This window comes from Lytechinus variegatus, chromosome 6 (genome assembly GCF_018143015.1).
Source record: "Lytechinus variegatus isolate NC3 chromosome 6, Lvar_3.0, whole genome shotgun sequence".
Classification (NCBI taxonomy): Eukaryota; Metazoa; Echinodermata; class Echinoidea; order Temnopleuroida; family Toxopneustidae; genus Lytechinus; species Lytechinus variegatus.
In genome coordinates, this window is record NC_054745.1 from 43,494,833 (window position 1) to 43,510,785 (window position 15,953).

Sequence of the window (15,953 nt, forward strand, 5' to 3'; positions counted from 1 at the left end):
AATCAAAATCATGGAAAGATGTCAGATCTGACAACTTGTCGGATGAAAATATTGATGAAACGCTCCCCTGGTCTATACAATGCCTTTTGTTCTTAGAATTTGAATATTCTATCGGTAAAGCTTACGCAACATCTACATTTGAAAATGATTGTGCTTCTTCTAATGACAAATCACAAAGGTCATTTGAGAAAAGACAGTTGATCATGAGCTAACCGTATCAGTCTAATAAGACTGGGGGCTGATCCACCCCCCCCCCCCCCCGACATTTTTTAAGATATATCCGCAGCTCGATTTTGTTTTTTCTTACCGTACGTCGCTCGCTGTCTTTTTAATTTTAAGTTTCGCGCAACTTTAGAGATCAGGTAGTCGTACGCGGTTCCCAAATCACGCAACACTTCGTTAGTGCATGCCAGACCCTAAACTGCTCTAAAACGTGAATTCGTCTACATATCTAGAGCAAATTGTGTTTTTGCCCAAATTCATGAATGTGTCACTATTTTTGTCTCATCTGCATAGCAGAGTTACACAACAGGCGCCGCTTTTCCGACGGCGGTGGCGTCAACATCAACAGCATTGAACACGTTTCGTCGACTAAATTGCTTGTGTTGAAACCCTCTCTCAACTAAACATAGAGAGAGAGAGAGAGAGAGGGTGGGGGTCGTGGAGTCAGTCATATTTATTTTTATTATTGACGCCCCTTAAATGAAAATCTAAACAATGTTCACATAACATAAATTTATATACCTGTTTTATTTTGCAGATGTGTTTGGTGAATTTTCCCTCGAAGCTGTGTATCTGGATGAGAATAATTACATTATACCAAGTGGAATAAAAGGAATATACTCGGTAATGTGTTTTATTATATTAATGACTTTCCAGATATATCAGAATTATACATATGATTTTGTGTATTCTTTTTTGAGAATGAGTACCTCTGCTTATTCATTACAAATATGTCATGTTTTGTCCCCATAAGAATCCGGGATTAAATCGCCCCCCCCCAAAAAAAAAAAAAAAATCAAAGAATAGAGGGATTCCCTCTATTCTTTGATTTTTTTTTTGGGGGGGGGCGATTGGGTTAACTATAAATGAAAATAAAAGACACGAAATATTGGATGTTCATATTTACAGGAGATACGCAGTAATAATACCAGAATAAACATGTAATGTCGTATTTCTACGATTGTAGAACGTGTGTGCACGGGCTCTTAATTACTGCGATTGTGTTACGCTTTCACACGTGTGGCACGATAATCTCAGAGGGCATAGGGTATTGTTAAGTTTCGGAGGTTAGCTATTATATTTGTCTCAACATAAAAAATTTCCGTCGAAGAATTGTCGCAGTTAATCGAATACTTCATTGCCTAGCGGAACAATCCCCAGTACATAAATTGAAGTCTTAATGCTAAAGGGAGACATTTTTTCGACTGTTTATCGAGGTCAAGAACAAAGATATGTAGGCCTTATATATGAAAGCGCTATACCACATTCCCATTGAATTGGAATGGATATGTCAATCAAATATCGCTAAATATCAAAAAGAAGACACCTTATCAGGTTAACCTTATGTCGTTTGATTTATCTAGGATCCAACGACTGGTTTTTGGCGTAGAGCATCATTGGAGGTCCCTTCTGATCGTAGAAATATGTTTGCGTTTACCTTGATCGTCCAAGATGAAATCTCAGGAGCCTTTGTGGCTATAGATGACTTCAATGCAAGGAACAGTCAATGTGGCAGTCAGCTAGGTATATATTCTAATAATAATACATAAGATTTATATAGCGCACTTTCCATCTTGATAGGATGCTCAAGGCGCTTCAGACCAGAACAACAAAAACTACATATACATGTCTAAACAATAAGCCAGTGTCTATCAATAAACACTTTTATACAGGTATGTTTTCAGGTTGCCCTTGAAGGTGGTCGCTGAAGTCTGGGTTTTCAAACTGTGTGGGAGAGAATTCCACAGGCTAGTTTCTGCATGAGCAAAGGCCCGCTTCCCGGATGATTTCCTAGCAACTGGAATTTGGAAGAAATTAGATGATGAGGATCGTAAATTTCTTGAGGGTTAAACATTTTAAGAGCGGTATCAATTCAATTCCATAATCCAAATATAATATTTAGGTCCTGAATCTATATAAGGCAAGTCTATAATACTCCGTTTCTGTAATGTAGAGCGTTTCTATTGTACAACCTAAATTTAAAATATGTAGGAGTCGTCGTGGTCTAGTGGCTGTGACTCTCGTCTTTAAATCTGGGGGACGCGAAATCGATTCCTAACCATGGAGTGTTTTCCTTCAGCAAAGAAAACAAATTTCCCAAACTGTGCTGAACTCAACCTATTACAGTGGCTACTTTAGATAATTGTTTTAACGTTATTATCAGTGTTATCATTATTGTATTATCATTGCTAAAAAGTACACACATAATATGAATGAAATATATATTTTTTTTATTTTTTTAAGTCCACATACATGTACCCTAGGCCAACCTTATGTTTAATGGGCTATACTGCTAAATATCAAACAAATACTGATTTTTCTGTAAATTGAATTGCTTTCGTGTTTGATTTTGAATAAAATCTTTCTATGAAATAAAAAAATAATAATATCATTTCGTCATCAAAACAAAAGTAATGGTCATAGAAATTGGCCTACCTATATGTCGTTTTAATCTACCATAAATGTGTCCAGGTTCGTGTGATTTCGAAGTGGATACATGTGACTGGACGAACACACAGATGGGTGATGAGTCAGACTGGCGAAGGTATAGCGGTTCGACGGACAATCCTGAAAGTGGTCCAGACTTTGACCATACCACCGGCACACCTTCAGGGTGGTATATGTACATGAGTGCCTTCTTTGGCGGCCTAGGAACCAGAGCTAGACTAGAGTCTGCAAGCCTCTATCCCCCAGAAGACTTTGTCTGCTTCAGTCTCTGGTATCATATGGCATGCCAAGGTGACAGCAAGAATACACTAACGGTGAGTAGTTTAAATAAAACTCATGTTAAGCAACTCTTTGAATTTAGTTTTCATGCAGGATAAATATAATATTTTCAAATAATATAGTGAACTTAGTCCTCTATTTTCAATTCGGTTATCTCCCATCCTCATCCCCCCCTCTCTCTTTCCCTCTCCCTCTCTCTTCTTTCCTTCCTCAATTCTCCAAATATTCTAAAGTATGATGCTTTCATCATTACTTTTTTTCAGTAAGTCATCATACAATTGTGTAGTTTTTTGTCCTTATTTGGACATCAATTTCAAGCTATTACATTTTACGTCTAGGTCCTGTTGAACTGATGATAAGTTGGGTTATTTCAACGTGGTATGATGAGATCTAGCATGTTATCTATCTTTAGGTGGCCTGGGAAACACCAGCTTTAACCCACGTGGTATGGTCTTTTACTGGAGTATCAGAAGATGAATGGAATTATAGGCAAATCAGCTTCGTGGTTACTGAAGAATATAGGGTAAGTCATGTGCGTAGAGCACGGAAGCAATACTTTCACCTTGTGATGGTTTGACCAAGGAGTTTTAAGAGATGTTGTCCGACGAAACGAAATGCAAATTGATTCATGTAGCTTCGAGTTTCTAAAGAAATAGAAAAGAATACACATGTGCACTGTAGTCTTTGGTGACAGATCTGTGATGCCGCCTGTTTCATGGGAAAAACTGAAAAAAAAGTGATTTGTGGCGAAATGGAAATTAATTGCTTTATTTAATTCGTACAATGTTATTTTCGTTATTTTTATGATGATATATATATTATTGCACTGACTTAATTCTTGTGACCAAACTGTATTTTCCTCATTTGTATTTTGTTGGAAATTATTTGAATGAAATGAAATGAAAATATTTCAGATGATGATCGAAGGACTACTAACCGGAACAGAATTCTGTGACATTGCTATCGATGACCTGTATCTATTCAATGGTGCCTGTAGTGCTGATACTACCCCTCCACCACCATTCACCTGCTTAACAGGAGATGAGATGGTAGATGCAAGTAAGGTCTGTGACATGAGATCGGATTGTACTGACGGGTCTGATGAAGCAAATTGCGGTGAGCATCTTTTATTTTTAGTAGACTTCTCCTGACTACCCCTCATTGTTCTGCGGCTGCTGCTTCGCCTTCATCATCTTCTTTTCTTGTTTTCGTTTTTTTCTTCTTCTAATTCTTCGTTTCTTCTTCTCCATCTTCACTCTTAAAAATCCTGGTTAACATACTGTCCACACAACGGTGGGTTAAAGCTTTATCTGATTATTGGTAGTTTTAAGCCAATAACATGAATAATGTGTGCTTTGGGTGAAAACTGCACAGTATGAATTGAAAACTAGTGAACGTTGGCTAAACCTATGTGGCCCAACATTTTAAGAGTGTTATTTTTATCTCCTCCTCCTCCTCTTCTTCTTCTGTTTCTTATTATGTTACTACTGCTACTACTACTACTACTACTACTACTGCTACTATTACCTCTACTACTACTACCACTACTTCTTGTTCTTCTTCTTCTTCCCCTTTTTCTTCTTCTTCTTGTTCTTCTTCTTCTCCTTTTTCTTATTCTTTTTCTTTTTCTTCTTTTTCATTTTTTTCTTGGTATTATTATTGATATTGCTCTGATTCTCATCCTTCTTTTCATCTTGTTCTGCTCCTATTCTTTATTTTCTTGTTTTATCATTTCGAATTCTTACAATTCATACGATGTTTATCTATTTATCTCTTAGGAATATGTACATTCGAGGAGGATCAATGCGGATATACTAGTGATCCTGCAGGCATGTTTCCGTGGATAAGGCAAGGGGGCGGAGTCTCCACAACACCTCCCCCCACCCTCTTTCTTCCTCCTGCAGACTTCGACGGCCCTAGTGGAACATACATGATTGTGGATAACACTGCGATTCCTGTTGTGGGCGGAGCCTATCCCAGGCTCCTTAGTCCCTGGATACAGGAGGCGGGGTCTAGCTGCGTCATGCAGTTCTCGTACTACCTTTCGTCAAACGGTAAATGATAATGATTGTGACAATCATAAGATGACATGTTTTGGGGATTTAAGACCATTCTATGCCAAGTATTAAGAGTAAGAAAATATTATTTGAAAGTAACGAAAGATATGATATTCGGAAAAATGATAATTTTATTTTCCTTTGCATGGCAGTATAACCAACATATCCTTTCAGCTTTATCATTTTTGTTATCTTCGAAAAAATAAAGCTAGGTGATTATTTCGATGGTATCAATGGCAAATCATTGTCATGTTAATACTGATCATGAAAATATTGTAACAGCGTGAATAACCAGAACCATATACGATAATAGCAATAATAATATTACTAACAGCAGCAACAGAGGATTCAAGTTTAAAGTTGTTGTTACAACATCTATCTACTGTAAGTAATGACAATATTGGTATCGATTATACAAAAATATGACCAATTAATTTGCCAATTACAGCTAATGATGACTAGTTGATCGACCAATCAATTTTATGATGATGGAATTACAAAGATTACTTCATTAGGCATTCACAATAGTACCCAAACTCATCACCTCTGGAAAAGTACCGTTAGAACTGTTCTTAAGGGTACTTCGTGTGTATATTTCATGCTAATGCCCTTGATGGCGTGTGTTATTTCTATCCCAGACTATATCGCCGTATCGTACACGACCTCACCCATTGAGGATACCATCATGTATCGGACTTCTATGAGGGGATACTGGCATCAAGGAATATTTAATGTTGGCAGAATCATGAACCCCTTCCAGGTAGGTCTTTCGAATAAAAACACACAATATCAGTGTGTTCACAGTGTAACCCAATTGAAAGTCTGCCACAGTGTGCTGACCTCGTAACATGCTATTGCACATCACCTTCACCAAAGTGAGATTTGAAGACTTTAACAGTGTGAATTACATATTCATGTATATGAACACACTTAACTCATTTTCACACAGTGTGTTCATTGTGTGGACCACAATCGGAAATCGCCTTCACACAAGTGAGATCTGAGCAGTGTTAATCACAGTATGAACATGTACCTCTAGGTGGACACACTGAACAGTGTTCGACAGCGTGTTCACAGTTTGGTACACAAATGGATATCGCCTTCACACTAGTGAGATTTGAGCAAGTTACCAGTGTGGATCACATTAACAGATCCGTCTAGGCGAACACAGTGTTCTGGTGCGTGTTCAGTTTGGTACTCCGATAGAAATGGCCTTCACGCATGTAAGATTTTAGTAAGTTACCAGTGTGGATCACATTATTAACATATCCCTCTTGGTGAATGCACTGAACACAGTATTCTACTGCGTATTCACATTTTGCTACACAAATGGAAATCGCCTTTATACATGTGAGATTTGAACAAGTCATCAGTGTGAATGAAATTATTCAAACAGTTTGAAATCGCCTTGACACAACTGAGGACACAGTCTACTATGTGAACGCACTGAACGCTATGTTACAAGGTGTGTTCAAAGTGTGTCACGTGAGCATGTTAACGTTGTAAATCACAACATATTTTCATAACACAATGTGCATACACACATTGCATGGGTATGGACGGTGTGAAATTATCTTAATATTGGTAAAGTGTGAACCACTAGTTCATATAGTGCTCTAACACACTGTAGACACTAACACTGTGCGGGTGTCCACAGTAGGAAATTATTTTTGCATCCGTAAACTGCACATATTGACCACATGTATGCATCCTTATGCATTCCCTATGTGATCAATATTTTTAGACTCTGCGTTATTCTAAGCTAGTCAATTTTAGTTCATGATCATTATGATTTTATTCTCAAATTAACCTTCATCTTCATTGCTGAACTTTTATAAGACTTGCACTTGCTATTTTAAACTATTTGAAGACTTTGGCAGCTCAGATTTTAGGACCGATAAGTCATGGTTAATATTACAACTAGCCTAACTGATTGGAGCCAGAGTAGTTACCACTGACATGTGAAGATCAGGTGATTGCGCTACCGTGAATCGTCGAGTGGTTTAGGGCGCCTGACTATACATGGAAATTTCGGGGTTCGATTCCCGACCGCGGCACCCATACATGTACCCATGAGCAATGTATAAAATTGACGATTCTCTTTTATTTTGCATTCAAATAAATGGAAATGTTATACACATTCTTGGTAACTAATTGCGCACTTGTTCAAAAAAAAATCACCAGATCTCGGGACCTGGGGCCCCTAACACAAAACTTAGCAATGATCGTAGAACATTATTCTACGATTAATTCCATTGACTACAATGTACAATAAATCATGAAAATCTAGCATGCGATCAATCTTTATGCTTTGTGTTACGGGACCCAGATCTTGAACATGAGTGATCGCTAATTAGCGCGAATAAGTCCAAATATGTTGGTGTGCATGCAGTAATACATATTTATTGATAATCACCATCCTGATGAACTCTATTCCAGATTAACATAATCGGTTTACCTGGAGTGGGCGGACTAGGTAGTATCATAGCAGTCAGCGATGTTCTTCTGTCCAACTGTGGATTCCGTGAAGCCGAGGAATCCTGTGGAGTTGGTGAATTCACCTGTACGAACAGGGCGTGTGTCGACATGGACCGAGTCTGTAACTTTGCTGATGACTGCGGTGATTACTCGGACGAAATGCATTGTGGTAAGTTTTTGAGTGTAAGTTTTGAAACGGCCTATCAAGATCACCATTGCATGCTCATTTCTGATCAGTCATGTCAGTAGAATGACTACGATGACCAATCAGAATGGCTCGTTCAAACTAGCCAGTGAAATCTTATCTTGGTGCTACATCTTTGCTGTTGACTGCGGTGATTACTCGGACGACATGCACTGTGGGTGCCACGAGCCTAATTACACCAGGAGGTCTAGAGATATTCGTTCGACCCAACCCATTCGAATTTTTTTCAATTTGATCTTGCTGATTGACAAAAATGTATGAATATGATCCAAAATCTAACACTGATTCTAGAAATGGTAACTACTGAACTTCCTTCTCCTTAATTGGGAAGATAAATAAGTGACTTGGAACTATTTTTTGACTGGCGGACTAATTAGGGCTATTTTACTGTTTCAGTTGATGAATTTGATCCATGCATAGTTATCTTCATAAATGGCGATTTTTTTTTAAAATGAGCTGGCTACAGTACCCTTTCCTGGTCAGATATGGAATGTCAGATATATCCTATCCAATGGTAGTAAACATTCCACCCTCTAATTTCACATTTATTTTTTTATGAATTTTTCAAAAGTGCCATTTTAACACACAAGTCTATGGGGAATATTTTACGCGCGTGACACCTGTGGTAAGTTTTGAGTGATTGCTATGACTCTTAATCCTTACGCCACAGTTACTTCGGATGAACCCAAAACAATTTGGGTCAATCAGAGGCCTGTTACACAAAGTTAGCGATTAATATACAAAATGAAACGGCGTGTCGAGATCATCGTTGCATGCGCATTTTACTCAGTATACTGACTAAGGTCCAATCAGAATCGCTCTTTCATATTAGCCATTGAAAGCTTAATTTTGTGTTACGGGGCCTTCGCCGTTATGACTACAACAAAACCGGTTCAAACATTGCCAGGGTCCCATTGCACAGAAGTTAGCAATTAATCGCACGCTTGATTTTCAGGATTGATTTGACATTGTAGTCAATGGAATCGATTGTAGAAAAAAATGTATTAGGATATTTGCTCAGCTTTATGTTACGGACCACAGGTAGACCCAGTTGTCACTTCAAACCTGCACAGATTATTAGAGGGCGTTATTTGCAAAAAAATGTCAAAATATGTAGCCGTGGGACAGATATGCCGACATTTTCCTTATAAAAAAAAATTGGCAAGCCAAACAAAAAATGTTATCCAGTACTAAAATTGGCACAGGTTCATATGTCGGACTATTTAAAGGGTATTTTTAGAGAGAAAAAAATTAGGGCACTTCAGGTGACCTATACATTGAAAAACTATTAAAGCTAGATGTTTTTGGAAACCGAAGAAACAAGTATTGTTGCTTTTTGAAGAGTTAAAACACTGATAATTTATTATCCGCTTTTGATAAAATTAAGCTATTAGTATTCTTGCATTCTGTCTTTTTAAAACCAAGTTAAGAACTTGAGAAACATCATTGAAATCATAAATTGACACATTTCTACTCAGGGCCTGTCAGAAATATATTTTGATGTGATATATAATAATAATAGTATTAACATTTGTAGGGCGCTTTATAATTTATACTTGTGTTTCAAAGTTTGGCAGATAAAATAATACCGGAAGTCAATGAAGTGATTGGAGAATAGGGGTGATGTGTTCGTGTTTCTCGATCAAGGTTACCATTTATGTGTTAAAGGGGAAGTTCACCCTGACAAAAAGTTTATTGTAAAAATAGCAGAAAAAATAATAAAAAATATTGCCGAAGGTTTGAGAAAAATTCATCAAATAATTAAAAAGTTATTAGAATCTCAATTATTTGATTTGTGACGTCATATGCGAGCAGCATTCCTACATAGCGAATGGTAAAATATCAGTGAAATGTCATTTTCTCAGAAAATTGAAAATGGTTTTCACTGTAACTTTTGTATATCAATAGACAAACCTTTTAATACCCGATCATTAAAAGAAAACAAAATTAAGTCATCAGGAACCATACAAAATTTGAAATTCATACATTTTATATTACATACCACATGGGGCAGCTGCTCGTTTATGACGTCACAAATCCAAAATTTTGAACTCTAATAACTTTCTTACTCTTTAACGGATTTTCCTCAAACCTTCACCATTTTTTTTTACTATTTTTTCTGCTATTTTCACAACAGAGTTTTCTTCAGGGTGAACTTCCCCTTTAAAGATATACCTAGTTCCCTTCGCAAATATCTTTTTTTTTCATTTCTTTCAACAGATGATGAGAAGTATACAGCTAGATGTGACTTCCAGTCCAATCTATGTTCCTACACGCACTTACCTGGGGATTATCTGTGGATCAGAACGTCAGGAGCAACCACGGTCGACAAGCAGTACGCCCCCACACGAGATCATTCGTCCAACTCCGCAGGGGGTCATTACCTTCTCGCGGATGCATTGGGATCATCACCGGGTGATGTTGCTCGCATGGCGTCACCGACTTTCATTCGCACAGGGCTCACATCCACTTGTAAGGTGGGTATTCACCAACGACAATAATAATTTCCCATTTAACATTTCTTTCCGAAGGCTTCGCACTATTCACATAATGACAGGATAAAATGCAGGTGACGAATCTGAAATCACGCCTTGTAACGAGTGCCCCATAGAATCATAAAGAATTTTTTCCTAAATACGACTGGGAAAATAAAATTTCCAAAAAATGCGCTAATATGAATAATGCGCACCATACTAGCTAAAGCTACAACAGGAAAGAAAAAAAAACACACTTCCAAAGCAGGGCAAGTTATACCCAATATTTAAATGAAACAGTTAAAATCCCTCAATAATAATGATAATAAAATTCCTGATTTAACAGACCGCCTAAGTCTAGCAAAAAAAGAAAAAACGTTTACAAAAAAAGAAAATATTAAGAACTAGATAGGAGCAATTTTGAAAAAAAAGTGAGACAATAAAGCAAAAGTTGAATGTATTTACCTAGGGTAAGTTAAAATTTACCGCAAACATGATGGCATTGATGATGCCATTTTCATATGGGATAGGTACTCTCTAGTAAAATGTCAGAAAATAAACGAACCTTATTAAGGATCTTGGGCTCATAAATGATATGTGATCAGTTAGCTAATATCAACCACTAATAAACTGTTTTTTAATTCATATGATTGCATTGGGGCATCTACTGGCCGAGTAAATTGCGTCAGAGAGCCGGAAGAGTGTGATTAAATACGTTTCTCTTTATATCTAATATTACCATTGTTCTGTAGATTCGTTTCTTCTTCTTTGGTAACGGACCTGACACTGGGATTATCAACATCTACACTCGGTCGTCAGATGGTGGACCTCTTGAACGTCTGGACACGCTCTCTAATTTTGCTACCGACAGTTTTACTTATTACGACGAGGATTTGGCCATTTTAGATGATTTCCAGGTTGGTAAACTGACTGATGCAAACTAAGTACAAAAATACCCCCCAGATCTGACATGTGAGCATACAAAGGGCATAATCACTTATTATGCGGTCAATATAGGTTCAGCATTTTTGCCCCTAATCGCCCATGGTGGAATAAATACGATGCCACGACTATATACGGGCGCCATTTTCTTATTTTATCTGAGGCATGCTTACCCCTGCAGTTTTCCCTCTAAAAAAGTTTACCAATACCACTTTTATCCGAATCATTTTACTGGAGGTCTTACGCTTACTTGAAAAATGTAGACCAATTCTTGATAATATTAAAGTTGTCCCACAGTTGGATTCGATACATGGAATTTCGGCTGCAGAGATCGTAAACCAAGATCAAGACACGTCCACTCCTATAGTAGGCATGGCCGTTAACTTGCTTTCATTGTCATTTCTTATTCTTTTCTTTTGTCCGAAGTCAGTCCCCTACATCACTTGGTAATGTGATATAAAACTTAATGTTCACTGAACAACACCATCTTCAGGTGATTTTATAACGGAAAATGCCTAAAGGGCATTGGTTTTCACGCTTTTTTTCAAGTCTCATAGAGTGGATGGATTAAATGGGATAAAAAGCTATTTCAACTTTGGCTGCCATAAAAATACATCAACATTGTTTCATTAATCGTTGATAAAGGTATTTTAATCTCATTTTCTGACATTCTGAATCCCATTAGGTTGTAATCGAAGCGGTAGCTGGCAGCGGCCGTAACGGAGCCATTGCTATAGATGATATCAGCTTCATAAACTGTCAGCTTTCGAATAATCCACTTCCGGGTGGGAGCACACCAGCCCCGCCCACCACTCCCACCCCTTGCCCTATACCCTCCGACTACCAATGCGGTGATGGTCAGTGTATCCCCCAGGATCAAGTCTGTGATTTCATCGTGCAATGTAGCAATGGACGAGATGAGCAAAATTGCGGTAAGATTTTAAATTGTGTTTGAGTTTTTTTTCAGTTAATCGTTTAGGTCGACAAGGTCGCCAAATTTTACCATCAAATATGTATTACTTACAACATAGTTCTTTGCGGCGTATTATTAATAATTTTATTTATGACGCAATCCCTTTTCCAGCTGTAATTTTATTTAATGTAATTTAGTTCGGTTTGAAGGCTTGTTTCATGGTTGGGAGGTTGTCCTACGGGTACAATCTTATTTGAAGAAGAATCTCCTTGAACCTTCCCGATCTTGACTGTAATACAATAAATACGACATTCAAACCTTCACGCCAATCGAGTAATCATCCACACTTTGATTTAAACCATTCTATCGGGACAGAAATATAAATAGAACTATTAAAATCATTTTGCTGGTAATCCTAACTCTAGTTTAATTTAAATTCTGTTCTGAGGGTGTGGTTTCAAATGTGACAGCTATAGTTAGAGTATTAGTTGAACACTTTAAATCCGATTCATCATTTTATTCTGCAATCAAATCGTTCACAAACATCCACTATTCACTACTATAGATTTCTTATGCCATGGTGAACGAATAAAATGGAATGTTCACAGAATTTCAACGTTTTTTAATCCTCGTGACTTTAGTTTTGGCTTTTAGACCATGGTAGAAGTTGAACTTGGCTTCACACTAAAATTCATCGTCTTCAGAGTGTCGGTGACCAATGTACAATATAGAATTTAGAATATACTAATTAGTTGATTAACATTTCTCCACAAAATATTTTGTATTAGGTGCTTGTGAGTTTGATGATTTGCAGACGTGTGGGTCCGAAAACTTTGGGTGGCGTTTAAGAGAAGCTGGTTCCGACATTGATTATCTTCCGACTGATCACTTCAATAACGCTTCAGGTAGGCAAAGAATGATCATCATTGTAATTGTTGGAGTGTGAATGCGAACGTGTGTTTACGCATGCGTGTGGGAGGCGTGGGTGAACCAAAGAGGGAACGAAAATAGTCATCTATGGTGGTTGGCGTGGATCTGTGACTTTACTTTTTATCATAACAGTTTGTACATGCCAATCAATTGGTTCTTTAAACACTGGCCGAAAGAACTATTCAAAACAGTAGAAAATGTAGTGTAATGACTCGACTCTTACTCGTATTCACATATCTTTGTTTAATGCGATTGTGAGTTAATGCATGGGATGTATTCGTATATACCTATATCACTAATAATTCTTTTCTTTGCTATTCTTCTCTGTTGTGCAATATCCTTCCCGTCCCTTTTCCACATTTATTATTCAGAGTGATTTCGTATCATCCTTCTCTTTATAACTACTATGTAATGTTTCTTAGGTTCATGACTTACTATTAGAAATTTAGTCAGAAATATAAGAGAAAGATGTTCTTCTAGCGGCTGCCAAAAGGGTCATATACAGCATACCCCCAAATCGATAATTGTTCGGTCATCTAAGTGCTATACACCTCTTCCTGGCTGACTAGTAATGCGCTTGGATTCTCTCAGTAGCCCTCCATTTGCCACCTCGCTACCCTAACTACATTGGTTACAACAGCTTCAACTAATAACTCTACATCCTAACCATTACACTATGATTCCCTATGCAAACCTCTCGAACAAACTCAGTTTATGTACCTTAATGACCATCACCTCTCCTAAAAGCCATACACTGCAAAAACGCCGGTGTTAATTTAACACCAGCCTGGCAGCTGTATTGGTCCACACCAGAGAAGTGTTGAAACAACACCTGTTAAGAATCAAACCGATATTGGCTTAACACTAATTGTTGATGCTTAAGTGCAAAATTTGTTTTGGCCCATCGCCAAACCGGTGTTGTTTCAACACGTCTCTGACGTGGACTGATACAGATGCAAGTCAAGCGTTGAATCAACACTAGCGCTTCTGCAGTGTACCATCAGTCCATGCCAACCTTGTCCCTTCTGTCAAACACATCCCCTTCCTCCACCTCTGCCCATCCTTAGCCCTATTCCAAAACCTCGAAACCATTTTCTCTCTGAACCTTAACAAAAAACCCTGCTTCCGACCCTAACTATGTTAATATCTACCCTAGATTTTGATGAATTGAGAGGAATTCAGGAATTTTGTGTCATTTCTTCATAGATCCGGGTTTTTATCTCGAGAGCATCTACGGCTACAACACGTTAACAACCCCTCTGATTGGTCCCCCTGGGTCTGCATGCCAGGTTCAGTTCTATTACTATATGAGCGATGCAACAAGTCAATTAGAACTGCGGTTACGCGTAGAAGATGGACCCCAACTCTTTGTGGTGAGGGGTACGGAGAATCCTGGTACGTGGGAGTATGGAGTTGCCTTTGTTGGAGAGTTCGATGAAAAAATTAAGGTACTGGTTTGTGCTTCCTCTTTTCTTTGTTTGTTACTTTTTCTTTTGCCCCTATACCCCTACCCTACCCCCCCCCTCCTCCCCTGCTGTCTATTTCTCTATAGGTCTATGCAATTAGATATCATTCTCCTCTTTCTTTTATGTCTATTTCTCATTGTATCTCTTTCTCTCTGTTAATCTTAATTCAAGAAAAATATGCCATCGTTGAATTATGTATTATATTGCATTGCTTTCTGGCAGTCCCCCCCCCCCCTGCCTCTTTCTCTTTTTCCGCTTCACTTTTCTCTCTCCAAAGTCACTTTAAAATAAATAATTGACGTTTATTGTTATTTGTTACATACAATTGTATACTGATTGAGGATTTTGAAACGAGACTTCAATTGTAGATTTCACCAGTGTGGCCCCATCCGGTCCCCGTAACACAAAGTTTGAAGATCAATCGCTAGATGATCCTGACCATCGCTGCATACACATTTTGCTCAGTAGATTGACTGGGAACCAATCAGAATTGTTCTTTCAAATAAGCGATTAATCGCTAACCTTTGTGTAATGGGGCCTTGATATTATGACATGAATATTTTTTCTCCATTCTTTCCCTTTTTCCCCCACTCTTATGCACCAGTTCACCAGTTTATTATGCCTTTCTTTGTTACCTGTTTGACCCACCTCTCACTAATTCTGTTGTCATTCATCTCTTCCTCACACCCTCTATCACTGTTTTGTTCCAGATCCTGTTTGATGTTGCCTGCCTCATATCTTAATCCCTCTCAGCTTGAGGTCATTCTTTGGCCTTACTTACACAAACTTCCCTTTGTGTCTGCATACTCCTTTTCTTTCATCCCCTTCATTAACCTGATTGGTCATCTCTTCTCACTAATGCCCCTTTTGTCTCCTTGTTTCTAGCGTTGTTGTTGAATGTCTGTGGTCTATATTATGGTTGTTCCACTTTATATGTTTGTCATTTCGCCTCCGAAGAAGATTCTGCTAGGATCGAAAGCTTAGGCCCCTTTTGACTCTCTACATGAATATTTTGTTTCCTCTCTGCAGATTAGCTTTGATCATGTGTACCTGTTCGCTGTTGAAGGACTGGGCTTTACAATGGCTCTTGATGGAATCAGCTATCTCCAATGCCTTGGAAACACGTCCGTTTCCCCAGGTATATATATCCCTCATCTGATCTTTATCAATAAATATGCATACACAAAAATGAAGATTATCATTAATAAAATCACATTACATCTTGCTTCCTTCTATTTTCAAATAGTTGGGGGATAATTTACTTTTGCATTCCCCACTTTGTGGAATAGCCTTCCTAAAGACATAAAAAATGTACCTCTGTCGAAACTTTCAAAATCTTCTAAAACCTTTTTTAACTCTTAGCTTTTTAGGAGCCTTGAGCACTCTAGAGAGTGGACTTGGCCCTTTATAAGTCATCTTATTATTACATCAAAGTTTAAGAAATGACAAAAAATATTACGCATTCAGGAATAGACCGTAATAATCACGATAATACTAAGAATTTATGTTTTGGCGTGACCATATAATTATGTTCTTGAC

At 37.9% G+C, this 15,953-nt stretch overlaps 1 protein-coding gene across 1 annotated transcript in view; it reads left to right on the top strand.

The window, feature by feature from the left end:
- LOC121417876 (MAM and LDL-receptor class A domain-containing protein 1-like) overlaps positions 1 to 15,448 on the top strand; it is a 29,639-nt gene extending 14,191 nt beyond the window's left edge. The window contains exons 10-23 of the mRNA XM_041611609.1: positions 761 to 846; positions 1,587 to 1,746; positions 2,695 to 2,984; positions 3,362 to 3,472; positions 3,864 to 4,065; positions 4,728 to 5,003; positions 5,645 to 5,766; positions 7,446 to 7,653; positions 9,910 to 10,166; positions 10,916 to 11,080; positions 11,791 to 12,037; positions 12,807 to 12,923; positions 14,155 to 14,424; positions 15,444 to 15,448. Of these exons, the coding sequence (XP_041467543.1) occupies positions 761 to 846; positions 1,587 to 1,746; positions 2,695 to 2,984; positions 3,362 to 3,472; positions 3,864 to 4,065; positions 4,728 to 5,003; positions 5,645 to 5,766; positions 7,446 to 7,653; positions 9,910 to 10,166; positions 10,916 to 11,080; positions 11,791 to 12,037; positions 12,807 to 12,923; positions 14,155 to 14,424; positions 15,444 to 15,448 (2,516 nt within the window). The remainder of the gene's footprint in view (positions 1 to 760; positions 847 to 1,586; positions 1,747 to 2,694; positions 2,985 to 3,361; positions 3,473 to 3,863; positions 4,066 to 4,727; positions 5,004 to 5,644; positions 5,767 to 7,445; positions 7,654 to 9,909; positions 10,167 to 10,915; positions 11,081 to 11,790; positions 12,038 to 12,806; positions 12,924 to 14,154; positions 14,425 to 15,443) is intronic.
- Positions 15,449 to 15,953: the final 505 nt, after the last annotated feature.